The sequence below is a fragment of the Podarcis muralis genome, chromosome 1 (genome assembly GCF_964188315.1).
Source record: "Podarcis muralis chromosome 1, rPodMur119.hap1.1, whole genome shotgun sequence".
In the NCBI taxonomy this organism is placed as follows: domain Eukaryota; kingdom Metazoa; phylum Chordata; class Lepidosauria; order Squamata; family Lacertidae; genus Podarcis; species Podarcis muralis.
This window is the reverse complement of record NC_135655.1, coordinates 62,182,119-62,196,523: the sequence shown is the minus strand read 5'-3', so window position 1 is coordinate 62,196,523 and position 14,405 is coordinate 62,182,119. Positions and strand designations below refer to the sequence as shown.

The following is a 14,405-nucleotide window of genomic DNA, read 5'->3' as shown; positions in this document are numbered from 1 at the left end:
AGCACCTCTATTTAATTATGGTTTCTAGAACTGAGGGTCATGCCCCAAATGAGGTCTTGCCAGTGCTTAGCTTTACAAGCTCACAGTGACAATTAGGCCAGCCTAGCTAATATTTCTTCACAAAATTAGAACTCAGAGAAACTAAACTTTTATGCAAAGATTGTTAATTAAGCCTGTCTCTGGTGAAACCCAAAGGAATGACTCAAGTAGCCCCTGACTGATTTTTTTGTTTTGTTTTGTTGTTCTAAAATGCATGCTCACATCTGATTATGGAGAGAAAACAAGGAACAAAAAAGGGAGGGGGGAGACCAGTATGGCAGGCAGAAGAATATTTTCCTGTCAGTTCTACAATATTAATAGAGTTTGTTGCCTTTCTTAGTAATAAATAACAAATCATTCTTTCAGGAGCCAATGAAGCAAGCTTATACCTTAGCCAGAAACATCCCAAGGAACGACGCCAAGTTTCCACAAACGTAAGATAGCATTAATTTTTTATGACGGTTGAAAAATCCACAGGGTTTGTAAAAACAGGTTTTCATTACAAAAAGCAAAAGGACTTCTGTGTGCCTTGGTACATTTCAGAGCTGATAAGAAAACATGCTGTTGTTGCTATAAAGCAAAGAAAAAAGTTACCGGAGAAGGTGAGACCTTCAATTTTGTCCCTGTTTCTTTGAGACTGGCAACTTGGCAATTTTGGCATCCCTCCACTGAGTTTATTCATAGTTTTGTGAATTAAGCATGTCATGGTTTAGTGAAATATGTATTTAATTAAAGCAAAAACTAATGTACTGGTCTCATCTGATTATTTTTTAATCCTGATACAGCTGTAGAACTTATAGGAATGGATTCTTGTCAACTTGCTTATACAATGACTTCACTTTCCCAATTGCCTTCGGAAGATCTGGCATGCAAAACAGCTATACATAGCTTTAAATAAACATTTACTGCCAAATACTCATTGTGAAATAACTTTTCATGTCTGCATTGCATCAGACATGCATTGTTTAGTGAAAACCTTTTAAAAGCTTCAACTGGCCATGAGAATGGTCGTCCAAGCAAATTATCTCCCTGGTGTCAAATATGAAGTGAACTGTATCTTTTATGTGGCTTATTTGGTCGAGGAATCTTAATGAAATGCTTCAGTGCTAAATTTTGAAAAGACACACAATGGTAGCAGTTGTCTCCATCCCCTCCTAGTAACGGGGTAGTTTCCCTTCTGCAGTTTCCAGGATGTCAGAGATGATCTTCAGAAAGGAGCAATTGTGCCAGGACTCAAAACTGAGAACCTTCCAGTTTGCATGCAGCTGGCTGTCCTTTGTGGTGAGCCACTGAACTGTGTGTTACAATACCTGCCTAGGCAGCATAGTGTTGTTCTCAGGCTGCTGAGTGGTCCCACTTTCTCAAGTGGGCCATTAGATCCTCTGTACAGGATGAACTATAAGAGGGAGGGGGGAAGCTGCAGCCCTTTAGCTGAACCACCTTCATAATTTTCTATCTAAATCACAAATAAACACAACAGAAGGAATCAACATGGCCAAAGGATGTCACGTCGAGGCATTTAATTCAGAACATGATACCATATGAGGCACCTTGAAAAGTTTCGCTGGTTTCATGAAGGCAGAAAGGTTTTGGGGAATGCTTGGGAAATGGTTTCATTTATTTCCTTCCATTCATATCCCACTATTCTTCCATTGTGGAACCCAAAGCAATGCACCTGTTGATCCTAGGCAGTCACCTGTACAAGCACTGATCAGGCAGAGATTGCTTAGCTTCAGCAATATGGCAGCTTTGTGTGCCTACTACACGTACCTTTGGGTCCTGTGCATGGGGGTTCTGGTGGGAGACAGGACTGATGCCATCTTTTCTATAGCTCCTATAACCTTCCCTATCCAGCTCACAAATGTACCCATTTGTGTTGTCCGAGTCAGTAATTTGACACCAGTTTGAATCAGCTCACCTCCTGCAGAATAAATATGCTTGTTATTTTCAGATTATGTGCCGATAGGAACACAGTGAAAGAAGGTCACTGCAATTGCCTCTTGCCAGCGAGTGATCCATAAGTTATTTTGCACTTAATTTGGTTTGTTTCCATTGATGTCAATGGGGCTAAACATATGCACAGATGCCCTTTTTTGACTCACCGATGCAACTTTGTGTTTAACAAGGCTTAACAGCTCTAAGACATTGTACTTCTCAAAACACCTAATTGCTATGAAGTGGGAAATCATCACAAGTCTAGTTTGCCAATTCAGGGCTTGTTTAATGTCCCAAGGCACAGTGAAATGGTGCCAAGACAGTAAATTTAATTTTATTGGAGATCTCATTCCTACACTTGCTTTGGCTGTTGGGATACAAGTAGAGGATTGTGCCACGGCAGCCATGGCACCACACAGTGCAAGGCAAATGGACCTGGTCAGCTGGACATGCTCTCTAGGGATGTTGGAGAATTTTGACAGCAACAGAAATGGAAGCAGACATTGCCAGTGGCTGGTTATTCATCCCATTTCTAGAATGGAAATCAGTCCAGCAAATATAATCAGCATTATGGTAATTTTTGGCTCCCCACCCCCGCCACACACATTTGCATTCACAAGAGCACAACACCAAAAGACAGATGTCTTTGGGTGCCGTGCAAGCCAGCTAACTAGCAGGGCAGCGCAGCACCAAAGTACATGCATCCTGATTTTCATCAGAAGAATGTTGGAGGGTATGCAAACAGTTGTCCACCCAATTGTGAAATTCAGAAAAGTGTGAATTCAAAGAGTAGCCCTAAAGTGTGCACTAGATAGGTTCACCTTTAAATATGAACTAAATTCAATTTCTCCTGTTCCCCCACCTATCTTTTCCTAGCATCTTCACTGTCAGCTAGCTCAAAGACGGCATTCAAATGTCCATAGCACTCTAAGCTTTGTAGAGAAATATCCCAAATCATTGCCCTAAATTGCACCCTCAGACTTTTAGCCTGCCTCATGATTAAGCTGGCTGTGTATAAAAGTGTCATGTATTGTGTTTCTAATACAAAGGGTTCACACTGGCACCACTCTAACAGGATGCTATTATAATAATCCAAGAATCCATGTAAGATAAATAAGGAAAAGCATATTTTGAAGTTTGTGGTTTGCAAAAGCCAACAGACCCATAGTCCGGAATGAGTTGCAGTTCTGGTTTCCAAATGCCATCAGAGCAATATACAATCCATCAAAGCACACCATCTTAATACATATTTCTGGAGTGAGACATCTACCAATTCAACAAAATAAGTTTTCTCTGCTTATTTGCCATCTAGTTTCACATGGAAACTGAAAACAGATTTAATTAAATACTGACTGTAGTTTTCAGTGCATAGGATCATTTTAAGGGTGCCTGCTTCTGTATGAATCTCACTGAGATGGATCTGCAAAGCATCGCAGCAGTACTTGATATTGTTATGAGGATTTTGGGGCAAAGGAATTAGGCTGAATTCCTAGGCCCCTTTTAATTCTTGGAATCACCAGGTGAGCTTCCTGGTGAGGTGATCGCCTGGGTGATGAGCCATTAAGGGGAACAAAATTAGCAGAAATGTATAGGATAAGTGACAATCTAATGTAGAGGCAGCAGTGTAGAGTACATGTACAGTCAATTAAAAGTTGATTTTATTCCAGAAAAAACATGCCACTTGTCCGGAGCTCTCTGCCCCCGTGACTTATGGCTACCCTGATGATGACTCAACAAATCCTCAGTGTTGTTCCTCTTCCTCCAGAAACAGCGAGTGAAAACGAATCTCTTCCGTCGCTTCTGTGATGTCAATTTTCCCTTTTCTTGTACGTTCTCTTCTGCGTTCTTGCATGCTGAGAGGTTTGCAAACTGGATTGGACAAGCTATCGTCTGCTAAGTCCTGTGTTTCCCTGGGCTGCGAATTCCCCCCTGTCCTTTCCTCTAACCTCACTTCGTCCCCTGGGCTGCCATCCAAGTCTGGCAGCTGCTGCTGTTCGCTTGCTGGCTCCAGCCTGACATCTATGTTGGAAATGTAAAGAAAAAGAAGGGAATTTCTACCATATGTGGTGGACTTGTCCTAAGGTAAAAATTTATTGGGATATGATATATAATGAGATGAAGAAAATATTTAAGAATACTTTTCAAAAGAAACCAGAAGCTTTTTTGCTGGGCATATTAGGTGATGAAATCTCTAAGAAGGATTATAATATATTTCTTTATGCCTCAACGGTGGCAAGAATTATTTTAGCCCAGAAATGGAAGCAGCAAGAAATTCCAACAGTAGAAGAATGGCAAACTAAGATGGACTGAAGATGCAGAACTGGCAAAACTGTCCGGAAAAATCCGTGACCAGCGAGACCAGCTGTTTGAAAAAGACTGGAGCAAATTTATTTTATATTTGAAAGAACATTGTAAATCTCTGACAACACTAACAGGACTGATTTAAAGGTTTTTGCAGATTAGAAATTGAAACTTATCTACAATGAGAAGGAATTTTAAGGAATGAAAATAGGTAGATAGGGGGAATTGGAAATGCAAGGAAATGATGAAAAGAAGATAGAAAGTCGGTTTTGGGGGGATGGAGGGAAGTTCGAGGCTCAAAAGAGTCAAATTATAGGTGATGAAAAGATATATTATAAATGTTTGGTTGAAAAATGAAAACTTAATAAATATCATGAAAAGGGGAACAAAGGAAGTGGATTTCTGAGAGGTGGCAAATAAGTGGTGCCCAACTCACAGGCAGTTAGAAAGAGAAAGCCAGACTTGAGAGCAGAGAGTTGATGTGAGCTAGCAGTAAAGCAGCAAGGGAGAAAGCAGAGGGAGAGAGAACAATGCTTGATTTCTGTTTCAATCCAAGGCAGAGGCTATGGGAAAAACAAGACCCCTTTGGGGGGTTAATGCTGTGAATCCCTCCATTGTAGTCTCAGGTTCTTTATGTGTGTATATAAACCACATACCATAAAGACACCACCGTTCTGTGCTGCATGTGTATGAAGGAACTGCATAGTTGGAGTCAATGTATGTGTATGTATGTGTATATATGTGTATGCACACACACCAGTGGCATAGCGTGGGGGGTGCAGGGGGGGCCGGCCGCACCGGGCGCAACATCTGGGGTTAGGGCAAATCCATAGGTTAGGGGGCGCAAATCCACGGGTTAGGGGGCGCAAATTACTTGCCTTGCCCCGGGTGCTGACAACCCACGCTACGCCACTGACACACACACACACACACACACACACACACACACGGAATGCTGAGGAAAGGAAGGAAAAGCAGAGTGAGGGTAATAGGAATGGAACAGAATAATACAGTGGTACCTTCGTTCCAGAGGTCAATTTTTAACCTGAAACTGTTCTTAACCTGAAGCACCACTTTAGCTAATGGGGCCTCCCACTGTTCTCATCCTGAAGCAAAGTTCTCAACCTGAGGTAATATTTCTGGGTTAGCGGAGTCTGTAACCTGAAGCATATGTAACCCGGGGTACCACTGTATGGATGTGGGTTTGGCTGACTTACTGGCACCTTGGACAGGACAACTCCATGCTGCAGCATTTTGTTGCAGATTCAATTTCTTTTGCATTTAGGGCACATTGCTTCAAATGGTATGTGTGTGGTATGCACACATGTGTGTTTCAAGCTGCAACTATCTTGTGCACCACCTGACAAGAGATCTTTTTAATGCTGGACCGCTGGATCCTGTCCTTGTTCAGACTCTGGTATTTTAAAAATTATGTGCCAGGTGAAAGCTGTACCTAGCAGCCAGAGGGTCTGGGTTTGAGCAGTTTCAGGATGTGCGAATATAAACAAAACGAAGCTGATCTCCAGCCAACAAGCTAGGCGTTGTGCTGCAGAAACTTCTTTAATAAGACAGTGTTCCCCCTCGTCTCTCTTCCCTAATACAGCCATATGAATTGAATCCATGCTCCTTCCATTCAGGGAATAAATTCATGCGCTTCTGATTCCTTTACCTGGATATATCTAAAAATATTATAGTTGAATATGTGGTGCAGGTTGCTTTGCTACAAACCAAGTACTTCAAATCAATTCCAAAAAAACATCAATCAGAGAAACCCATGAATTGGCCTTCTTTGTATGGAATGAAAATAAAGCTAAGACATGAAGATGAAGGGAGGGTTAAGCAAGCTGGCATCACTGATGGCGAGGCTGCTCTAGTCCCTACAAAGTTGTCAGGGCTATCAGAGAAAATCTATTTAAAATGGGCATGCTAACATAAAATATACTTCTATCTCTTTTTCAGAAATCTGACATGTGGGACAAAGCTTACCTCTTTTGTGCCCTCTGCCCCAATACAGTCATACCTCTTGTTATGTTCGGTTCAGGTTACGTCTTTTCATGTTGTATCCCGCGGCAACCCAGAAGTACTGGAAAGGGTTACTTCCGGGTTTCGCGAAAAAAATTGCAACCCACACACGCGCAGACGCGGGTTGCATTCTGCTCATGTTGCAAACGGGGCTCCGGAACGGATTCCATTCGCAGCCGGAGGTACCACTGTATTTTTATGGTGCCATCACAGCATTCAGCAGACTGCAATCCTTTCTCACCAATGATCAAATGCAAAAGAGAACAAGGTCCCTGGATCCTTAATAATTGTGCAAATGGAAGGGAATGCCATTGTGAGCACCCCTGCCATTCAAGCTGTGCCCATGGAAATGTGCTCTTCCACAACTATCAGAGCAGGAGCGGCTAGGCTTTTTCAGCCTGAAGGGCTGTGCTTGCTGTTAGCCAACTGTCTTGAGGGCCACACACCAACAGGCAGCCTGTTCTAAGTGAAAGCAGGAATCACTGAAGGGGGAACAACTACCCCGCACCTGCTTTCTCTCTTACGCATCTACATAAACTGGAGGATATGCTCGTCTGTATATTAGCAGAGGCACAGTGAGGGGGTATTGCTCTATATCGTTAGAGGTCAGTCTCTGAAGAGTCGAGATAGGGATTTTGTCTCCATCACAGCCCAGCACTGCAATGGGAGCAATCCTTCCTGTATCTGGAGCACTCTGACCTGGTTTCAATGGTGGGCAAGAGGAAGAAGAGGCAACTCCGCTAAGTTAAGTTGAGGTCAGGTCGGCCACTGACAATGTGTTGGGTGGCCTAAGCCAGTCCATGAGTTGCAACAAGTTCACCATCAGTTAGTGTGGGAGACTCCTCCTCCTGTGTGTGACCAGTTAGATGGTCATGACTCTAGCAGACCCTGAAAAAGGGCTAGTCACACAGCCATCTTCCTCTTTGCTCTTTGCCTCTCTTTTGCTCTTTGGCTCTTAGCCAGCAGCACATCCTTTACAGAGGATGGAAGCCACAAGGTAGAAAGTCTGAGGCGTAGCTTGAACTTCTTTTCTCTACAAATGAAACTGTAACCACAAGTTGAAGTCTGCCTTCAGAATATTACTATGAACTGAATGTACGTCAACGTTACCCTTACTTTTAAATAAGACTGTCATGCTATTATTATTTTAAGAGGGAAATAAAAGGGGAATCTTACCAGGAACAATCCAGACTGGACAAGGCAGACTGGATTGCTTAGCTTAAATGATTCTGACAAATCCAGCAACTTGCTTCCAGCAATCTGCAAGGGAATGTGCTCTGTTGCTTGCTCACTAGCGTGAGTGAGGAGGGATAATATTTAATCAATATATCTACTCCTGCTTTCCTCAACATTCCCACAGATTCCATGCCTGAAACCTCTGCCAGTAAGTGTAGACAATACTGAGGTAGATGGACCAATGGCCCAACTCACTATAAGGCATCTCCCTATGGCTCTGTGTTGATCTGCCACCAAGGATCTTCATTTAAGAAAACAGAAACCAAACAGAAAACCAACTGTTGACATTCAGAATTGGATGAGGCCAAGGCTGTTGAAATATAACACTCTTCTGCAGAATTACACAAAGACTGATGTTGTTTCCCTTTCACAACAACATTTTCATGTGTGCCTTGGTTGCAAAATGTCTGGCTGGATGTCTGGCCTGGAAGACAAAAGGTTCACTGGCAAGTTGGTAAAGCATTTCTGGACTGTCTAAGAGCAATGAAGATGGATGATCCATTGATTGATGACCTTAATGGAATGCAGGTTGCAGTGTGGGAGTCAGCCTCACAGTACTGGTTGCTGGGAAGGAGGAGGAGGGCTATTGTCTTCAGGCCCAGTTTGTTGGTTGCCCTGTTGGCTGCTGTGAGGAAACAGGACATCGGACTAGATGGACTTTTCATCTAGTCCAACAGGGATCACCATATGTTCTTTCATTAGGGGTTACACAGATTTATTACTTAAATGAAACTGCACTGTACAGAAATGCAGACAAATAATAGATTAACTCAGTAAGGCTTACGTCTGAGTAGACACACAAAGGATCATTATTTTATTTTCGTACATTTCTACCCCACCCTTCTTCCCATAGGCACATTGGGTGGTTAACAGCAAAGTGGCAAAACTAAAACAAAGCCACATGTGAAAACAACTGAACATTTAAAAGCATTAAGGACATCTAAAAGCATGGGCTGTGAGTCCTTAAAAAAAGGGTTTTCTTCTCCATACATCCCAGTATCAACTGGTTAATTATAATGATAATAAACATATGGACATCAGGATATTTCCTACAAGTCTCTCCCCCCCCCCTGCAGACTGACTATGGTGCTCACATAGGGACATTTGGTGACATAGTGTTACATCTGTGCACTTTGCTGGTTTCGTTTCGTTACGCAGCGTCTAGATTGCACAAGTGTAAAAGAAATAAGTTAATCTAGGATGTCTAGACTCTCTTTCCCACATGACTCCAGCATGGAAGATTTTGACCAGCACTGTCCCAGCTTTCATAATTTATACATCTGCAGTGTATTTTCACTGTATGGAAGCCAAGTTCCTATAGAGATCCTGCCAAGGAGCTTTCCCACTCGTTCTTGTTTGATCAGCCAAGCTACGTTTCGAATGCTAACTTCCTTTATGACCAAAACCCACGAAAGAAGAACCGAGTTGTTAGATAGCCCATTTTCCATTAAGAAAACATAAAACAGAGCAGGCAGGTAACCCTCCTATCAGCTCTAGAGCTATTAATTCAAACTAGCAATGAATACTAGATTTCCTTCCCATGCAGAGTGTTAATTGTGTTAATAAAACAAATCTGCTTCCGTTGTGGGGTGATGTGTGCTGCCCCCACCACATATGCAATAATTTAATTTGCCTTCCCTCTGCATATGCATCTTTCAAGCCAAGCACCTGGATGTGGCAGCCAGAACACACTGGGAACACACAAAGACCATGGTGACCTCCCGGTAGATGCAGTCCTGAGAGGGTGTCTCTAACTCTCTCTCTCTCTTTTTTGCACAACTTCTGAATGGTGGCATGATTTTGCAGCAATTGGCAAGAATATCAGCAAGAAATGGGTTTGATCATTTCTGGATGTGGGCTAAAGGAGCTTGCCTAGATTCTGAGCATGCTCAGAATCTAAGTTAGCATTTCAAGTCAGGGAAGGATGGACAAATGGACAAAACTGATCATCTTCAGCAAGATCACCATGTGGCAGTAGCTTCTGTCAAGCCATACCGCTTTGCTAAAAATGGGAGATCTGACTGCTTCCCACCTCCATAGTAGTCCACTGAATACATAGTATTTATTTTGCAGAGCAGTCGTAGAATCATAAAATTCTAGAGTTGGAAGGGACCCCAAGGAGAGCCAGTGTGATGTAGTGGTTAAGAGCGGTAGTCCCGTAATCTGGAGGACCGGGTTCACGTCTCCGCTCCTCCACATGCAGCTGCTGGGGGACCTTGGGCTAGTCACACTTCTTTGAAGTCTCTCAGCCCCACTCACCTCACAGAGTGTTTGTTGTGGGGGAGGAAGGGAAAGGAGAATGTTAGCTGCTTTGAGACTCCTGAAGGGGAGTGAAAGGCGGGATATCAAATCCAAACTCCTCCTCCTCCTCCTCCTCCTCCTCCTCCTCCTCCTCCTCCTTCTCCTCCTCCTCTTCTTCTTCTTCTTCTTCTTCTTCTTCATCATCATCATCACAAATCTTTTTCAATGTGCATCAATCAATCATTTTATTTGTATGCCACATTTCTAAAATTAAAACCATGCTCAAGGCTGCTTACAACACACAAAAAACAACATAACTACAGGCATAACGAAAGTATCATTAGCAAGAAACAAAGCATCAAAAAGTGCACAACCAAATTGAAAACTTTCTATCTAAATAATAAGATACAAAATAAAGATATGAAAAAATAACATCAATAACAGCAACAACCCTAACCCCCTAAGCAATACTCAGACCAAGATTCTGTTCCCCAACCTCAGTCAGTCAGGGTCCTGCCCTCCCAAGGCCAGGAAGAAAAAGGTCTGCAAGGCAGGGAGCATGTCTTCTAGGACTCATAGCCAAGATGTGCATAATGCACATTATATAAAGTTCTTCAACACCTGTTCATTGCTTTCATGCTTTACATTTGTAGGCACACCTCATTTTTCAACCTTGTTCCCATAGAATCTAGAATAGACTGCTCTAGTGTGTTAGATCTAGGGCAGCCTTTGAAGACCGACTGGAAGTTTCAACTGATCAGATTACAACAGTTCATCCGTAAAATGGGATGGGTAGATGGGAGTATATTTCACCAGTGTTTAAAGGTTTGCAGTGATTGCCAGCTCGTTTCCAGAAACAGTTCAAAGTCCTGGTTTAGACCTATAAAGGAATAAATGATCTGGGGGGCCAGGCTACCTGGAAGATTGCCCACGCTTATAAACTTGTCCATTTGTTAAGATCTTTAGGGAAGGACCTGGTCTTTGTGATTCCACTTTAGAACTGAGGTGGGCTGCCTGCAGGTTATAAACTCCTTCCCCAGACTGATTCATCAGGTGCCCTGTAAAAGCTCTTTAGTCTTTTGCCAGGCATTCAGGCATAGTTAATGACTGCTGTCCTCATACCCATCTTTGCCCAGTAGATCTTTAAATTGTGGTTTAATTTGAAATTTTGCATGTTAGAAATTCTTTGATTTGCATGCTACCTCAGAGATATTGTGGTTGAAAGGTGGGATAAACAACAATTTTTTAAAAAGCTTTATATATATATGTTTCAGGAGTCTTATAATGGAGAACATGATCAATGCTGTGCTTGTTTACTCAGAAATAAATCCCATTGTGTTCAGTGCAACTTACTCCTAGTTTAGGACTGCGGACTTAGTTCTTGATGCTACATTATTTAACGAGGATTCTACTTGTTCTCATTTCAGACCTGCAAATGTTGTGACATGTTGTATCAAGAGAGAGAATTTTCATCTTAATCCTCCGGATAACAAGACTGACATCTGGAACACTCAGGCACACGCTCTTCCAAGAAAACGGTGTCAGCTACATGCACAGTCTCTCTCTCTCGAGGCTCATTTCGAGTTCCAAGAGGCATTTTGGAAAACTTGTGCAATTGTGATACTATCTACCTCTGAGAAAGGCATCAGCAACGTTCAGGTCTAAGTTAAACTGGGCAGGAGGAACTTGTTGTCCTCCAGAGGTTGCCGGACTTAACTTCACATCAGTTCCAACCAGCATGGCTAATTCTTAGCGATGAGAGGAGTTTGAGTCCAACAACATCTGGAGGGCCACATGCTTCCCAGAGCCTCATTCCCCATCCTCTGTCATAAGTGCCATGGATTAACTAACTGCATTTTTGGAGCATTTTTCTGAGTTTGTGGTTTTCCTACTAATATAATATAATTCACTGTGTATCAGCCAGCATAAGTATTTCCAAAGGCTGGATTGCCCATTGGCTGCAAATCAGTCCTTTAGTACTCGGAAAAGATCACCCATCTTCTTATCTTCCAAAGTACCAAACTCCTACTAAGGTCAATAGAAATTATGTGAAAATGCTGACTGGAGGTTCTGACTCAGGGTGTAAATTCTAAATATTAATTACAGTACTTAAAATGTCTGCAGAGCACACAGCCTGCAGAAGATAAGAAAACAGTGTATGTAACAACTCTGGAAAATCAACAAGGCTTTACTAGCTGAGAATCCTTGCTTCAGTTTGAACATAAAACAAATAAATCTACTCTAACGATTAGATTTGTTCCAGTATGATTTCTAAAGGAATGTTGCAGGCCATTGGTCTGAACTATCAGGCTCTTAGATTATGATGTTCATATGTCAGCCCCCCCACTGTCTCATACAATCAACCAAAGGACAATGTCTTTGCCCAAAGTACAACTTCACATCAAATGACTATTAGTCAATTATATACTCTATCTGCAGCTATAATTTAATATCTGAATGCATATAATATTGAAAGATGTGAGTTGAAAGTAACAAATATTCATATATTCCTGACCCTACAGAAACTGGTTATGTACACCATCAACCCGTAACACAGCAAAGGTATCAATTTGTAATTCAAGCCACATACCCTGCAGTGATACTCAAAAAGAAATAATTTTGCTTAATATTTACAAGGTGTTGCACCTTGACTTTTTGTACACTGCTAAGCCTGGCTAATCCAAGTAGCTTGGAATTTAGTAAAAGGATACAGCTGCAAGAAGTTTGAGTTTAATTGAATTTGACTAACATTATTTAAGATTGGCTTGCCGTTGATTGGTCTATATTTTCAGTTGCAAATGGGTGGTCACATGGGAGTTGCAGACCAAACTCATACCAGTAGTCCCATACCTACTCTTGTGTATATGAGGAGTTCCACTCTTGCTTATGAGTATCTATTGTAGACCTCTGCCTCAAAGTCAAAGCATACTTATAATTTGTTCACAGATGAGATTATGAAATGTGCAAAGACGTTTTAAATAACCCTATTTGACTGACTGAACCCAAAGAGTACTCGCTAATGGTTCCTCATCATCCTGGAGAAAAGTGTCAAGCGGGCTGCTGTGGGGTTCTTTCCTGGGTCTGGTTTTGTTCAATATCTTTATAAATGACTTGGATGAAAGAATTGAGGGCATGCTCATCAAATTTGCAGATGACACCAAACTAGGAAGGATAGCGAATACCTCAGAAGATAGAATCAGGATTCAGGATGATCTCAACAGAGTATAGAACTAGGTCCAAATTAACAAAATTAATTTTAATAGGGACAAATGTAAGGTTATACACTTAGGAAAGATCAGATGCACAAATATGGGATGGGGACACCTGGACTGACAGCAGTGCAGGTGAAAAGGATCTAGGGGTCTTAGTAGACCACAAGCTTAACATGAGTCAACAGTGTGATGCAGCAGCAAAAAAATGCTAATGCAGTTCTAGGCTGCATCAGGTATCCAGGTCAAGGGAAGTAATAGTACCACTCTATTATTTAAAGTCCTATAAGGCCTAGGACCCTCGTACTTATGGGTTTGCCTTTCCTGGTATGCTCTGTGGAGGACCTTACAGTCCACAAACAATAACATCTTGGAGATCCCAGGCCTCAAGGAGGTTAGACTGGGTTCGACCAGAGCCAGGGGCTTTTTGGCCCTGGCCCCGGCCTGGTGGAACATTCTGTCGCAAGAGACCAGGTTCCTGTGGGATTTGACATCTTTCTGCAGGGCCTGCAGGATGGAGCTGTTCTGACAGCCCTTTGGCCGGGGCCCAGTCTGACCCCCCCTTTTTGTTATAAGACCCAGTGTGTAAGTGGCCTCCCTAACCCTTTCATATATGACCAGCACAAACAGTTGGGCCTAGTAAGCATTTGGTGTTCCCCATCCCCTATAGTTATAATCTGCTCCAAATTTGATTTTAAGATGTATTTTAATTGATTGTTTGATTTATGTTTTTAATGTATCATACTTTGGTCAGGGGTCCCTTTACCTTTTTACTTTGATTTTAGCCGTCCTGAGCCCGGTCCTGGCTGAGGAGGGCGGGGTCTAAATAATAATAATAATAATAATAATAATAATAATAATAATAATAATAATAATTCTGCCTCGGTCAGGCAACACCTTGAGTACTGTGTCCAGTTCTGGGCACCACAGTTCAAGAAGGATATTGATGTGTGCAGAAGAGAGTGAACAATATGATCAAGGGTCTGGAAGCCAAGCCTTACGAGGAACAGTTGAGGGAGCTGGGTATGTTGAGCTTGGATAAGATGAGCTATGATAGTTATCGAAAGAGCTGACACATGGAAGATGGAACAGCAGCGGCGTAGCATGGGTTGTCAGCACCTGGGGCAAGGCAAGTAATTTGCGCCCCCTAACCCGGGGCAAGGCAAGTAATTTGTGCCCCCTAACCCGGGGCAAGGCAAGTAATTTGTGCCCCCTAACCCGGGGCAAGGCAAGTAATTTGCGCCCCCTAACCTGCCGCCGCTGCCAGCTTCTTCTTGCTGCTGCCTGGGCTGGGGTATTTACGGTAAGGTAGCCACGGCGGCGGTGGGGGGTCTGTGTCAGGTGATCTGAGGTGAGTTGCCACTGGCGCTGCTGCCCAAACGATGCCGCTTGCCCGGAGGAGGAGGAGGGCAGAGAGGCGAG

General features: G+C 42.6%; 1 protein-coding gene across 1 annotated transcript in view; it reads left to right on the top strand.

The window, feature by feature from the left end:
• Positions 1-12,898, top strand: part of LOC114583989 (uncharacterized) — a 58,274-nt gene extending 45,376 nt beyond the window's left edge. Inside the window, exons 3-4 of the mRNA XM_077933642.1 lie at positions 406-473; positions 11,202-12,898. Of these exons, the coding sequence (XP_077789768.1) occupies positions 406-473; positions 11,202-11,439 (306 nt within the window). The 3' untranslated portion in view covers positions 11,440-12,898. The remainder of the gene's footprint in view (positions 1-405; positions 474-11,201) is intronic.
• The last annotated feature ends 1,507 nt before the right edge of the window (positions 12,899-14,405 follow it).